Consider the following 14,758-nt stretch of genomic DNA (forward strand, 5'->3'; position numbering starts at 1 on the left):
AGGCCAATGTGACTGCAGCATTGCAAATGTGGGGGGCAGGTGGGAAGAGCTGAGGGAAGGGAAGTGACAGGTCAGATCATGCAGGACCTTGTGAGCCACAAGGAAGACTTAGGCATCTACTCTGAGTGGGAGCCATGGAGGGTTCTGAGGAGAGGAGCAATCTGCCTCGACCCGGGTATTCACGGGCTCCCTCTGGCTGCAGCGGGGAGGACAGATGTCTTACCCTGCCCCCCGCCCCCCCCCCCCACCACACAGCAAACTTTCCAGGGCCCAGGTGGTGGGCACGAACCTTGGCTAGAGGCAGCCCCAGACCCGAGCCTCTCTAGCCTGATTCAGGTTCTGCTGCAGAACGCACGGCCCTCGACCAAGCATCTACTTGGCTGATTCAACCCCTCTCTTCCTGGAAACCACGTTTCACTAATGGAAATACAAGAACAAGGGCATCTGGGCATAACGGCTTTATTTTCTCTTGTGGATAAAAGTGCTCATCTTGCCGAGTGGACATCAAGGAATTGCTTACACAGGAGAACCACATCCAGTAAAACAAATGACCGAGCCGAGAGCTCCCTCCGTAGTGTTCCGGGATGGAGGCGAGAAGCCGGTTCGTGGCCTCTCCCGACTCCACTCTCCCCGGAGACGCGGCTTTCCCGCAGCTTTTGGCTTCGTTTTGGTTTGTAAAACTCAACAAATCTCCATCCCCCTGCCCGTGATCTTCGAGGACATTGGTTGCGGTTCCCCAGAGACCATCGTGAGTTAAGCCTCCCACCTAAAATTATAAAATAACCACTTGCATTATTTTTAGAAGAAACAAGCCAAAAAAGAAAAAAAAAAAATCCCTCTCCTACATAAACCTAGTCTTGAGAAAACCCAGAGGCAGCTCGCTGTCTCAGGGCTACTCAAAGCTGAACTGTTCAAAAATCTTGTGTAAACACAAGGCTTAGCCCACGTCAGGTACAAGACACAGGTTGGTCCGTCCCTTTAGATAACAGCAGTCTGGTCCACTGTTTTGTTTTTTTTTGTTTGTTTGTTTTCTGGCAGCAGCCTGAGAAAATGGGCTGGCTGACACACTCTTGATAGACCATGATGCATCTTAACAGGCTTTTTCCTAGCTGCCTTCATTTCTCTTTCACGCTAGAGCAACTAACATTTTTGACTCCTGCCCCGAACGTTCCCCAAACTCGCTGTGCGTGTTTCCAGAAACTTGTCCGTCTCACCCCTGTTGTCTGATGTGTTGGCTTACAAAGCTACCCTCGCTTTGAAAGCTCTAAGGGCAGCCCTCGGCAACGGGACGAACGGGGCCCTCTAGAAAGAAATTCAATCCACAGCTTCTATAAAGGGAAGAGCTAAGTCGAACTTCCAGCAGGAGGAGGCTGAGATCTTTAAGGCTCCAGGAAGTCATTTTGGTGTCAGGGGCTGGGAGTGGAATACGAACCATCTGTTCAGGCCATCCTCACAGGGCCTGTCAAGTTATGGGAGGTTAGTTGGTGTGCCGGGGCCCAAAGAGGTGCCATGCCACCCGAGTTCGGACTTCGGGGGGGGGGGGTAGGAGGGACACTGAGTTGGGGTGGGGGATGGAGGTCAAGATGTAGATCCTCCAACTGCACATAACCTCCCAGCAGGAGCCTCCCTGCCGGCTGGGGACCCCAGTCAACCGGGGAGACTGATTTCCAGCCCACCCCCATCAGCCTGCCCCTCCCGAGCTGTATCTGCGAATCCCATGTGGCAATAACCATTGCACAACGCTGCCTTCTTGCCTCTTCTGCCCAACCCCAAAGCCTCCCTTAGAGGGACGCCTCCATTTGTAGGAAGCGTCACATCACTGGGCCCCACCACTGATGTGACTCAGGAAATGGACTCTGGGTCCTCAAGGGTCCTTGATGGGGAAGAGCCCAAGTCCTTCCGTCGGCAAGCCGCCAGCAAGAGCAGGCTATAGGAACATTGCTCAATTTCCTTTTCTAGCAGGATGTAGGATGTGGAAAGACCTTGCTTAAAACATCGCCGGCCAAACGGGGTCTGGGAGAGGCAGGTATGGGCAGGAGGGCCGGGGCTCCCGGCTCTGAGGCTAACTCCTGGCAAAAAGTCGCAGGCAGGAACACCCAGGGTTGGGCCATTCTCTGCCCAGCCTGATGCGGCCCATAGTTCTAGGATTCAATCCAGGGATCAGAGATCTAGCGAATAGAGTAAAACAGTGGCAGGGTTGTGGGTGATGTGGAATACTGGGGAAGCTCAGAAGGCACTTCTGGGGTCCCTGAAGCCGGCAGGGGGGCAGGGGGGGGTGCTGGGGGGTGGGGCTCTGACTTCCTGTCTCTTTACAATGGGAAAACCTGCTTTAATACTGTGTTCACAGGCAGCCGATCTGCAGGCCAGAAGGGAAGGGTCTGTGCGGGCCAGAATCACCTCCCCGCCTTGGAAGCTTGAGGTGTGAGGAGGTTCACGGGCAGGCTTGGGACCACCCCGGGGGACCCTGAGAAAGGAGTTGCCTTCCACATCTCCGAGGGTGAACTCTGAGGACTCACACCGCAGGAGGAAGAAGACGAACGAACCAGCTTGTGAATTCCAGGCAATGCCCAACCCAGAATGGACGAGAACAACAGTTCTAACCCAGAAGGCACTGTGGATGCCCCTCCTCCAGACGGGTTGGGACAGGCCGCCCTTGCTCCCTCCATTAAAATGGCTGAAAAGCAGCAAGCTCGCGCACGTCAACATCCACGGACCCCGCCTGCCGTGCAGAGTCCCCAGGGTCTGGAGCTTATGATAAGGCTGCTTTGGGCAAGTTGGCGGCCATGGCGAGAAGACGAGCCATGCGGGAGTCGGGGCGGCTGACAGCTGGGGGGAGGGGAGGGGGTGCCCTGAGCTTAGAAACAGCCCTTGTGGCTCATGCCTCAGTCACAGTCCCTGCCGAGGCAGGAAGGGGTGGACAGGGGTTGGGGATCATCTCTAGCAGCTGCAGCCGCTGGGCTCGGGGGGTGGGGTGTCCCCCAAGGCCGGGCCTTTCCCGTTGCTGCCCGGGCTGGAGCTGGGTTCTAGGGACTCATTCATCTTCTCACAGATGATGTCCACCAGGCGCTCGAAGACCTGCTTCACGTTGATGTTCTCTTTGGCACTGGCCTCAAAGAACTCGAAACCTGGACAGACACAGGGTGGGAACACCAGTAAGCCCGGGCTGTGGCATCACCCAGGCACGGCTTCCGAGCCCAGGTCCGCCCTTCGTGCAGCCGTGGGATCTTGGCTGAGCGCCTCGATCTCTCGAAGCCTCCATTTGCTCATCGGTAGGATGGGAACGACGCCGATGCTGATAAGACCTGTGGCGGCAGCCCCCCCGTGGGGACTATTCTAAGAATCTCCTTGTCACAAAGCAGTGGCCGCAGGTGACGTTCTGGTGCCCAGCAGGCACGCAAGGAACGGCAGGTTTCCCGGGGTCTGTGGGGTGTATGCGATGCATACCGTTCTTGACCCACAGAACGGGCTAAAGATGGTAATAAGGATAATACTAAATAACAATAATAATAATAATAATAATAAGCGGTGCTGACATTATCCTTACTATGGCAAGCGCTTTTCTCAGCATTTTCTGCAAACTGACTCATTTCATGATACTCTGAGGTTCACGGTATTAGAGTCCATTTTACAAATGAGGCAACCAAGGCACAGAGAGGAAAAGCCACTCGTCCAAAGGTATCACACGGCAGAGCTGGGATTCACACCCAGGCCGCCTGGCTTAAGTGACGATTGTTAATAAACATGAAATACATATTTCAGATCTAAATAAACAAATGATGATAAATATCCCTACAGTCCCACCTTGGGCCTCAGGAGGGAAGACACGCTGGTTGAGTCCTTCCGGGGAGGAGGACACGAGGGTCCTTGATATATATATTTTTTAACAGTTATTCATTTTAGAGGAACGGAGAGACCGAGCATGAGTGGGCGAGGGGCAGAGAGAGAGGGAGACACAGAGTCCGATGCGGGGCTTGAATCCATGAACCGTGAGATCATGACCTGAGCCGAAGTCAGATGCTTAAGCGACTGAGCCACCCGGGCCCCCCAGGACTTTTTTTTTAGGATTTTATTTTTAAAGTAATCTCAACACCTAACGTGGGTTCAAACTTACAAGTCTAAGATCAAGAGTCGCATGCTCTACCAACTGAGCCAGCCAAGTGTCCCTGAATATATTCTTAGCATCAGAGTGACCAGCATACCTGTCTCTCATTTTAAAAAAGCTTGTCCTGGGGCACCTGGGTGGCTCAGTTGGTTAAGCATCCGACTTTTGATTTTTGGCTCAGGTCATGATCTCACGGTTCGGGGGTTTGAGCCCCACGTCGGGCTCTGTGCTGACAGTGTGGAGCCTGCTTGGGATCCTCTCTCTCCTTCTCTCTCTGCCCCTCCCCTGTTCCCTCTCTCTTTCTCTCAAAATAAATAAATACACTTGAAAAACAAAAAACAAAACAAAACGAAACTTGTCCTCCCAAACGTGGAAGGTAGTAAATATACTTTGGGGACTTGCCTGTCGTCCCTCGGCTACAAAAAGCGGCTGTCAACCTAAAAATAAGGGCGTACATGTACATGACAAGGCTTCCCGCACCCCGGAAGGCTGGCTCAGGCTCTGCCTAGGGGTCCCCGATATGTCCTCACCCACCACACCTGCCAAGTTGGGCCAGAGATTCAAACATCTACCATAGTATGCACACAGCACCGGGCAAACAGGCCTCTCTCCCAGCACCTGTCATGCCGCACTATAAAAATGTAATTGTAATTAAGTAATTACGTGTGTAATTACCCATTTACTATCCGTCTCCGCTACTGGAAGGCCAGCTCCAAGGTGGTAGGATTTCTGTCTGCCTCGTCGGGTGCCTGGCCCAGAGCAGGTGCTCAGAAACTACTTGCTGAATGAATGAATGAATGAATGAATGGATGAACGAACGAACGAATGACAGAGGCAGGGCATGAACTCAGATCTCTTACGCCAAGCCTCGTGATCATAAGTGTCACTCCACTGTCCTCCTAAACAAGACTGGCATTTCCTTATCTGCGTGCAGCTCTGTCTCAAACAATCTTAGTTTTTTTTTTCCTTAATACTTTTTTTTTTCTCATTATAAATATTCAGTGGAGAAATCCACTGAAGAAGTTAGAAACTCCTGAAAACTACCAAGACAGAAAAGCTACCTGTGATTTTATCATTGAGAAACAATTACTATTGGTCTCTTGATATTTAGCTTTCCGCTATATATTTTTTTAACATAAATACACAATCATTGGGGTTGGGTCTGCAGGGGGTATGTGTGCGTGTGTGTGCGTGCTTGCGCGTGTAGTTTTTTTATTCTTTTAAGTTTCGAGAGAGAGAGTGCAAGCAGGAGAGGGGCAGGGAGAAGAGAGAGGGAGAGAATCCCAAGCAGAGTCCGCGTTGTCAGCACAGAGCCCGACGCAGGGCTTGAACTCACGAACCGTGAGATCATGACCTGAACCGCAATCAAGAGTCGGACGCTTAACCGCTGAGCCATCCAGGTACCCCGTGTGTGTATTCTTTTCCCTACAAAACTGGGGTCAAATTCTGCCTCCTGCTCTGTATGTCAATATTTTAAACTTAATGCCAGATCAGACACCCCCCCCCCCCCCACCACTAGATGTTCTCTGCAAGGTGTGGGCAACATCCCCAAGTGTTCCAGCCCATGGCTGGGTCATAGCTGATTTTTCCCGGTTCCAGGCAAATTGGGGATCTAGTCCCCAGCAGCAAAAGCTGACTCCCCAGCATACCTGCAATTGAGAGCCAAAGCCAGAGCTCCCAGAAAACACAGGGAACAAAGGAGCAGGTTAAATGATACCGCGAGGGAGCAAAGAGGCAAATCTCAAATGGGAAATATTCCATAGAACAAAGACCCAGTTTGTCCAACAAACAGATGGTAAGAAGAAAAAAAAAAAAAGAGAGAGAGAGAGAGAGAGAGAGGGGCACCCAGGTGGCTCAGTTGGTTAAGCATCTGACTTCGGCTCAGGTCATGATCTCACGGTTTGTGGGTTCGAGCCCCACATCGGGCTCTGTGCTGACAGCTCAGAGTCTGGAGCCTGCTTCGGATTCTGTCTCTCTGCCCCTACCCCGCTTGTGCTCGGTTTCTCTGTGTCTCTCAAAAATAAATAAACATTAAAAAAAATTAAAAAATGACAGAGCTATAATTAAAAAGAGAGAGAGATAGAGAGAAAACCGTTCTAGTCCAAGGTCCCTGACCTTTCTCTGTAAAGGGCCAGATAGTAACTACTTTAGGATTTGCAGGTTGTTATATGGTGCCTAGAGTTTTTTGTACAAAGCATCAATAATAGTTCACAATCACGCTAGCTGAGATTCCGATACATTCTACGTGCGTGCCTGGCTGTGATATCTGCTTCGTAGGTCGTAACTCATTTAACCCCCGCGACAACTTGACATGGTGAGGCTGTTATTAAATCCACTTCACACAAGAGGGAGTGCGGGCCCAGAGGGCTGAAGTCACCAACACAAGAGCACAAAGCGATCGAGAAATAATACGAGTTAACGTTCAAATGGGGCCGGTGTTGGCTTATTTCATCTTTCTAATAGCGCTAGGAAGTAGGCAGTTTTCACTCTGTTTCCCAGATGGAGAAATGGAAGCACAGAGAGGGGAGGCGATGTGTCCAAGGTCACACCGCTAGTGGGTTGCATAATGGGATTCTAGCTCCTGAGTCTGGGTCCTTAACCCACCTTCCCCTACAGTGGTCACACCGTCTCCTGCAACGGGAGTCCTAGGCAGGGCTTAGAGTACTAGAATACTCCAGGCCAGATTCCCTTTGAGCTTAAATTTCCATTTACCCGATTCAAAAAGGTAGGCTGAAAAAGCACTCCTTCCATCCTAGTACCCTGGCCCCCAGTTCTCAGACACACACAGATCACTGCTGTGACAAGATCCTTTTGTATCCTCCTGGAGTTTCTTCAGGCAAACATAAATATATATTCTTATTCTTACCCTTTTTATACACTAATGCAGGGGTCAGAAAACTTTAAGTCACAGGCAAGATCTGGCCCATTGCCTATTTTTATAAACAAAGTTTCGATGACAGTCAGACTCACTCATTCAGTTATTTTCTGTGGTAGCTTTCAAACAGAGCTGAGGGGCGACAGAGACCCTAGGGCTGAAAATATTTCCTATCTGGCCCTTTAAGAAAAGATTGGCTGATGGGGCACCTGGATGGCTCAGGTGTCCAAGTCTAGATTTCGGCTCAGGTCATGATCTCTCAGGGTTGTGAGTCTAAGCCCTGTGCTGGGCTCCACACTGGGCTTGAAGCCTACGTAAGGGGCGCCTGGGTGGCTCAGTCAGTTAAAGCATCAGACTCCGGCTCAGGTCACGATCTCACAGTTCGTGAGTTAGAGCCCTGGGTCGGGCTCTATGCTGACCGCTCAGAGTCTGGAGCCTGCTTGGGATTTTGTGTCTCCCTATCTCTCTCTCTCTCTCTCTGCCCCTCCCCTGCTCACGCTCTGTCTCCCTCTCTCTCTCAGAAATAAATAAAACATTAAAAAATTAAAAACAGGGACACCTGGGTGGCTCAGTCCGTTAAGCATCTGACTTCAGCTCTGGTCATGATCTCGCGGTTCGGGAGTTCAAGCCCCGTGACGGGCTCTGAGCTGACAGCTTGGAGCCTGGAGCCTGCTTCGAATTCTGTGTCTCCCTCTCTCTCTGCCCCTCCCCTGCTCACACTCTGTCTCTCTCTCTCTCTCTTTCAAGAATAAATAAACATTAAATAAAATGTAAAAAATAGATAAGTAAAGTTAAAAAATGACAACAACAACACTTGCTGAGCCGCCGACTAAAGGAAGCAGCCAAGCCCATTTTTCCACAGTAAGCATATAGCCCAGAGATCTTGCCAGAGCAGAGCATAAGGAAAGTGCTCGCCCTTTTTCACAGCTGTGTAGTATTCCACAACGTGACTATACTTTATGTTTGGCTGCTTCCCCCACCGTGAGACATTTAAGAGGTTACCGAGGTTCCCCTCCTGCCAACAGCGCTGTGACTCGATATCCTTGCCACTTCCCACATGCGTGGCATGTTTGTAGGATACATTTCCAGGAGTGTTTTGTGGCAGGGAGGTGGGGAATACCTGTAACTGAATTCTCTGAAATGAAATGCGCATTTAGTTTCATTTAACATATGGCTATTTTTCCTAGCAGATCCTCAAAGGGCAAAGGGTTGCTGACTGCGGTTGGACCTGGAACCCAAGGGCGGGGACTGGGGTTTGGTCTGAGGGGTCCGGGGCCTGGGGCCCAGGCTGGGCACTAACCAAGGTCATCAGCGAGCCTCCGGCCGTCCTCAGTAGGCACAACACGCTCATCCTCCAGGTCGCACTTGTTCCCCACGAGGATGACCTGCGCGTTGTCCCAGGAGTAGGTCTTGATCTGAGTGGCCCTGTGGAGTGCGAGGGCCATTAGGCTAGAGATTGAGGGTCAGGGGGAGAGGGCGAAGGTCAGGGTGTCAGTGGTCAGCAAGCACTCACCAGTCCTGCACAGCGGTGAAGGACTCCTGGTTGGCAACATCATACATGAGCAGGAAGCCCATGGCGCCGCGGTAGTAGGCCGTGGTGATCGTGCGGTAGCGCTCCTGGCCCGCCGTGTCCTAGGACCACAGCAGGGTCAGGCGGCTAGGTGCTACTCTGCTTCCCACCCCACCCCCGCAGGGTCCCAAGCGGGGCACCGCCCCGTGCTCATAGCCCCGGTCTGCCGGAAGACGTGGCCCTGCCCCTGAGGAATTGCCAGTCTGAGACGTCAGTGCCTCCCACAGACTCGTAAGCTCCCTCGACCTCGTCTCCAAGACCAACGTGGCGACCAGGGTCAGAGAGCGCCATCTTGACGCAGACACCCCGGGGCTCAATACCATGACAATCATCACCAGCGGCCTCGCTGGGAGGGAGAGCATCTCCGAAGAGCGCAGAGGCTCAGCGGGGGGACCCGCTGGGTGTGCCCCTGCGATGGTACCCAAACCTCTGCCCCGCTGGTCACCAGGACATCCAACCTGCCTTGGATTGGCACTGTCTGCCCCTCAGACCCCACAGGGCAGGGCCTACCCCCCTCATCTTGATGAATTCATCTGTGGGAGGCCAGACCCCGGTGCCAGGCTGAGACCGGGTCGAGCAACGGCTCCCTGTTGACTCAGCCTGGCACCGGGGTCCGGCCTCCCACATTCATCTCATAGATACTATCCCCCTCCTCTTCGCCTCTACCCCAAGCCCCCTCCCCAACCCTGGACCCCTCCCCACAGCCCCACACCCTATCGTGGACATCCTCGGAGGAACCCCAGGCCCTCCCGGCCCGCAGACAGACTCCTGTCCTTCGCCACAGACCCACAGCAGCCGCCCGGCCCACCCAGATCTGCAGCTTGATCCTCTTGTCATGGCGATAGACCGTCTTGACCTTGAAGTCAATGCCCACGGTGCTGACGAAGGCAGGTGTGAAGGAGTCGTCCGCGTAGCGGAACAGGAAGGACGTCTTGCCCACGCTGCTGTTGCCGATAAGTAGCAGCTTAAACATGTAGTCGAAGTTCTGGTCTGCTGCATCCCGTGGGCCTGTGGGGGGGTCTCCGGCCGATGCCATCTTGGCAGAGAGCCTGCTGGGGGCGGAAGGGCTGTCGCCCTGCAGAACAATAAAACACCAGGAATGGCTGCGGTGTATACACCAGACCTGGATTCAAATCCTCCCTCTGCCACTTGGAGGCTAAGCGGCCTCCGACGCGTCACTTGCTGTCCGTGGGCCTCAGTGTCCTCGTCTGGAAAATGGGGACGTTTATCAAGTGCAAGGGCCCAGGTTGTAGGGGGCGCATGGAGTGCCTCCTGTGGCCACTGAGGAACCAGACCCTGCAGAAGGCGCAGGTGTGGACTTTGCCCCACAGTGAGCAGCTGGCTGGGCCCAGGTGTGAGATGGGGGGGGGAGGGGGGGGCTGCCAGCTGGTGGATAGAGCCACCCCCCCGCCCCGCTCCCGGGCCTGGGTGTTGACTTTGGCAGGGACACCTGCCGTGACACCCCCCTCCAAAGCTGGGTTTAACCCCCTCCCTGACCTCCACGGGGAGGGGGGATTTCAGCGGACACAGTCCAGGCTTAAAGCCCAGATCTACCCCCAAATGGGTACTGCCACCTTCTGTTTGTCAAAGGGGTGGGCCCGTCTCCCTCGGGGCAGGGCTGACTCACCCGGGCCCCAGCCCCAGCCTGCAGAGGCTGCAGTGACAGTCCCCAACTCCAAGGAAGCCACACAATAAGAACCCTACCACCACCCCTCCACCCCTGATCCTGCCTTTCCTGGCAATCTGTCCCCACAGCTGGGCTGCTTCAGCTGCGTCAGGGACCCTCCCTCAGCCCTCACTGCCTCCCTAGGCCTCAGTTTCCCCAGCTGTCTATGGCTACTCCCTGAGCTACACAAGGAGGCGATCCAGGAGGCCTGGTTGAAAGGAAGGCACCCGGGCGGAGGAACCCTTAGCAAAGCTATTTCTCAACTGCCTGTGGGGCTTTTTTCCATTTTAAAAGAGGACCGAACCTGTGCGTTTTCCTGCCCAGCCCTCGGGGCCCCACCCGGTGTTCCGGGAGAACGAGTTCGAGGAGGGGAAGACAAGTGGCAGGAAACCTTTCCCCATGCTGGGCAGGGCCGCCAGGCTGGGGCCCTTACCCCACCCCCCAGCCCCAGCCCACCTGTCAGCCTGTGCCACCTCTTCCTGACCATCCGCCCACCCTCGCTCACGCCTGGCACTAGATGGGGGTCCCCGGAGGGCCCGGCCTTGTCCCTCTGCTGGATTCGGGGCGCCCCCGCCGGTGCAGGGGGGCTCAGGAGCTTCCTCCCATCACCATATGGTCCCATCTCCGGTTCCCAGCTGGACTCTCCGCCCCGCCCGCGCCCCACTAGCGCTCCCCGGGGAGCCCAGCTGGGTGGGGGCGAGGGAAGAGGCGTTCCCCCTCCGTTCGCCTTTGTTCCCGGGGCCCCGGGCCCTCCCTCTAACCCCCGGCCCCCCAGACCTGCTGGGAAGCGGATGTACGGGGCAGGCTACGCTCCCTCCGAAGGGGTCACCTCGCGTGGCGGAGGCGCTACCCGCGGGCGTTCGTCCTCCGAACTCGCTGCGGCCCGGCCCCCGCCCCGACGCCGACCCCTCAAGCCGCCGCCGCTGCCACCGCCGCTGCCCGCAGCCACCCGGATCCCGCGCCGGCTCCGCCCAGGCGGGGGAGGAGGGGCCGCTCCCCGGAGAGGGCGGGGCGGGGCCGAGTCCGGGGCGGGGCTTGTAAAAGCCGGGGCCGTGAGGCGGCGGGGAGGGGGTAGCAGAGGCTGGAAGCGGCCCTAGGCTTGGAGCAGTCTAGAGCCCTCCCGTCACCAATAAACTTCTCGTTTTTCCTGACTATATGTAGAGCGCCTACTACGTGCACAGAAGGGAAGAGCGTGGATTCTGGAGTCGGGTTCGAATCCCCGCTCCATCAATGTCTAGTTCTGTTCCACTTTGGACGTGTTCCTTAACCCCGCGGGCCTGGTTCCCCAACCGTCCAGGGGTCCATAACAAGAGTCCCTACCGCACAGCGCTGCGTGAAGGCTCTGATCGGAGACAGTGTTTGTAAAGTGCAAAGCCTGACCCTAAAGCCGGCTAGTCCCTGCGAAATACACTTCCGGGCCCTTAGAATTAAAACCTTCTACAGATAAGGAAATGGAGGTTCAGAGCCCGGCAGTCCCTTGCGGGACACACTTGGCATCCAGGCCCAGCCGAGGCCCCAGAGTTTTTCTTCAAGCCATGAGAGGATCTGCAGGCTTTGCTGGGATCCATACCCCAGTAACTGCACCTGAAGCCACTTCTCCGGGTCCCCTGTTGCTTCCAGGAACAGTAGTAGCTCCCTCTCAGGGCTATCACGAGTGGGTCGGGCATGCATGATTCAGGAAGGGCCTCGTGGGATCAGTGACAAGCAGTCCCCAAATCTCCATGGCACTCAACATCCAAAGCGTGCTTCTCACTCACCCTGGTCATTGTGGTGAAGGGGAAAATGTGGCTAACCGTGCACGGGCTCCCACGCCCGTGACTCTTCACATTTCCGTGGCTTTGGCAAGTCCTGTGGCCGTCCCCGATGTCGGGGGAGGGGGTGGGAAATACGATTGTTCCCTAGGGATCAGAACCAGCCATTGTTACAATAAGACACGGTTTGTGCAACGGTCGGCGCCGTGTCCGGCACACGGAAGAGCCCAGTCAATGGGCCCTGTTATGGGAAGAGCTTGGGGGCTGTGATGGTAACATCCCGAATCATCAGGCCACGTGAAGGAGGCAGCGAGGCTCTACCCTGGCCCCCCCCTCTGCCAGCTTTCCGGTTGGGAGAAAAATGACAGCAGCCGTTTCCAAAGAAGTGTTTATTGACACCGGGGCCCTGAGCAGGGCCAGAGAGGCAGCGGGTGCTACAGGCTACTGAGGCCCAGGGCGAGGCCCGCCAGACACAGCCCGTTGCTCAGGACGCAGCCCAGGTTGCACATGGAGGACAGGCCGTGGTAGCGGAAAAAGATCTGGCGGAGGACACCGTACTTGGGGTCCTGTCCCCGCAGCTGGCGGTAGGGGTCGGGGCCCTGGTGGCTGCCGGGCACCTCCCCGCCCAGGCCCCGCTCCTTCTCCACCGCGTGCAGGGCCCACATGGCGGCCGTGGTGCGGGGCTCTAGCCAGCGGGCGTTGACGGTGGACAGCGTGAGGCTCAGGAACAGCAGGAAGAGCTGGCGGGGTGGTGGAAGGGCAAGGTGAATCATGCGCAGGAGGCAGGAGGGGTCCCCCTGCGTCCTTAGAAGCCCAGAGGGGGGTGGGAGACAGCATTAGGTCAAAGCGAAGGCCTCCCTCTCCTTCCCCGAACCCAGTCTAGAGGCCCCAAACAGAGCTCTGGCTCTCAAACCCTTGAGGCCAGCAGCTCCTAAGGAAAGGCTCTATCACTGTCTCCTCTGTTCCCCCCAACACCTTCTGAGCCTCTCCTCCTCTGATACCCAGACTGGAAGTTTCCACAACACAGCCTTGTCTCCTCCCTTCCTGTTCCCCCAAACTGGGGGCATCTCAGGGCAGAGCCTCTCTTTCCCAGAGACAGAACACCATAACCCTCCCCCCCCCAAAGAGAGACTAAGACGGGGTCCATCTCCTCTGTGAACCCCGCCCAGACTCCAGAAGCCGAGACTGGGCCCACAGGGAGCGAAGAGAAAGTCCTGTAAGTTCTAGTCACAGATAGTCCTGCCCTGTCTCAGTGGGATTATTCTGGAAACCTTTGTCAGGCCTCACCTGCCTACAGCTGCGGAACATAATGGGGGGCAGGGGGAGGGCAGGATAGAGAAATATGAGATGCAGAGACGGTTCCCTGCCTGGTGGCTGGGAAAAAGTGTGGATGGGAGTGGGGAACTGTAAATTCCCAGTCGGGCTGGTTTTTAAACAATGAGCTGGGGTCACTGCCCCAACCCAGCTGAGTCACCACAACTTGGCCACAGGCCTAGCCAGGGAAAAGAGAGGGAGCAGCAGCCAGCAGAGAGACGCTGGGGGATAGACAGGGCTACTAGTGATGGTTGTGCAGGCTGTGCACTGCTCAAGGGTGTCCAGAGCCCAGCTTTGTACCCACCAGGAAGGTGCAGATGCTTGTTTTTTGTTTTTGTTTTTGTTTTTAGTTCTCACAAAGGTATAGCCATAGGTGCTCAGTGGGGTCTTGGGAACGAGTCTCCAGAGGGCAGTGGAGCCCAAGCCCGCATACCTGGCTGGCTTCCCAGAATGTGAGCTGAGCCCAGGCATGTTGTGGAGCCAAGATGCAGAGGTTGATGAAGGCACAGCCCATGGAGATGTGAAAGTAGAAAGGGAAGAGTTTGCTCTGCACGAGGCCGAAGGTATGTCGGGGCAGGCTCCGGAAAAGCAGGAAGCCTGTGGGGTACAAGGGACCACACTCCTGTTAGGACGGTTCCAGGTCCCCCCCCCCCAATTCCTGTCTCCACCCCGGGCACCCATGATGTCCAGGTGGAGGGTGCCTACCTGAGACGAAGGTCACCCACATTTGCATGCCCCAGGCCCCTGACAAGACCAGTAGATGGACCATCTTAATCAGGCTTCCTGGATTCCCATTTTCCTCCATCCTGCAGGCCTGGGAAAGAGGCACCGGCTGGCTCAGAATTTTACCTTTGCCCCATGGCCTTCAGCCTGTGAGCCTGCTCAAGGCCAGGGTCACCGCCAACCCAGCAGAGATCAAGGGATACCAGCCGGGGGATGGGAGTGGGGAGGACCCAGAACAGTCCTGTGACAACCTCCAACCCCATCTCTCCAAATGTCAGCCTTCAAGATCTCAGGCTCTCTGGACCCCAGCATCCACGCCGCCTCCGAAAGCTGAAAATTTCAGTTAGGCCCAGGAGTACAAATTCACAGCCCTGGGTATTCAGAGGTCTTCCTAGTGATTCCCCCCAATCAGCTCAGGGACCTAATTGTGACAGTAAAGACCCCTGTTCTCATCTCAGGATCCCGGATATCACTACGAAGATCCCCATAGCACCCCCGGAGATCCCGTCGAATCCTGGGAAACCTCAAATCTCATCCCGAGGACACCGACCCTACCACTGCACCCAGACCTCAACCCGCAGCACCCAGGAGTCCGAGAACAGAGGCACCCAGGCCGTATCTCGTAGGGCAGGTGGCCTGGGCTTGCTACCTCACTCCCGCGCTCCTAGGTGGCCCGCAGACCTCGTCAGCCACCTCTCAAGAATTCATCCCGCCTCCCAGAGAAGTCCGAAGCCAATTGGATCTTAGATCTGCCGCC

The 14,758-nt window shown here is 55.6% G+C and overlaps 2 protein-coding genes across 2 annotated transcripts; both read right to left on the bottom strand.

Moving 5' to 3' along the window:
* Positions 1-443: 443 nt before the first annotated feature.
* RAB3D (RAB3D, member RAS oncogene family) lies at positions 444-11,232 on the bottom strand. The gene is made up of 5 exons (XM_049639863.1): positions 10,991-11,232; positions 9,356-9,622; positions 8,491-8,609; positions 8,278-8,402; positions 444-3,125 (listed from the first exon to the last, which is right to left on the bottom strand). Exons 2-5 carry the CDS (start codon positions 9,581-9,583, stop codon positions 2,938-2,940), a joined length of 660 nt encoding a protein of 219 aa, XP_049495820.1. The 5' UTR covers positions 9,584-9,622; positions 10,991-11,232; the 3' UTR covers positions 444-2,937.
* Positions 11,233-12,338: 1,106 nt separating this feature from the next.
* TMEM205 (transmembrane protein 205) lies at positions 12,339-14,751 on the bottom strand. The gene is made up of 4 exons (XM_049639874.1): positions 14,651-14,751; positions 13,984-14,092; positions 13,712-13,875; positions 12,339-12,704 (listed from the first exon to the last, which is right to left on the bottom strand). The coding sequence occupies exons 2-4, from the start codon at positions 14,081-14,083 to the stop codon at positions 12,399-12,401; spliced, it is 570 nt and encodes a 189-aa protein (XP_049495831.1). The 5' UTR covers positions 14,084-14,092; positions 14,651-14,751; the 3' UTR covers positions 12,339-12,398.
* Between the last annotated feature and the right edge of the window lie 7 nt (positions 14,752-14,758).

This window comes from Panthera uncia, chromosome A2, assembly GCF_023721935.1.
Source record: "Panthera uncia isolate 11264 chromosome A2, Puncia_PCG_1.0, whole genome shotgun sequence".
Taxonomy (NCBI): Eukaryota; Metazoa; Chordata; class Mammalia; order Carnivora; family Felidae; genus Panthera; species Panthera uncia.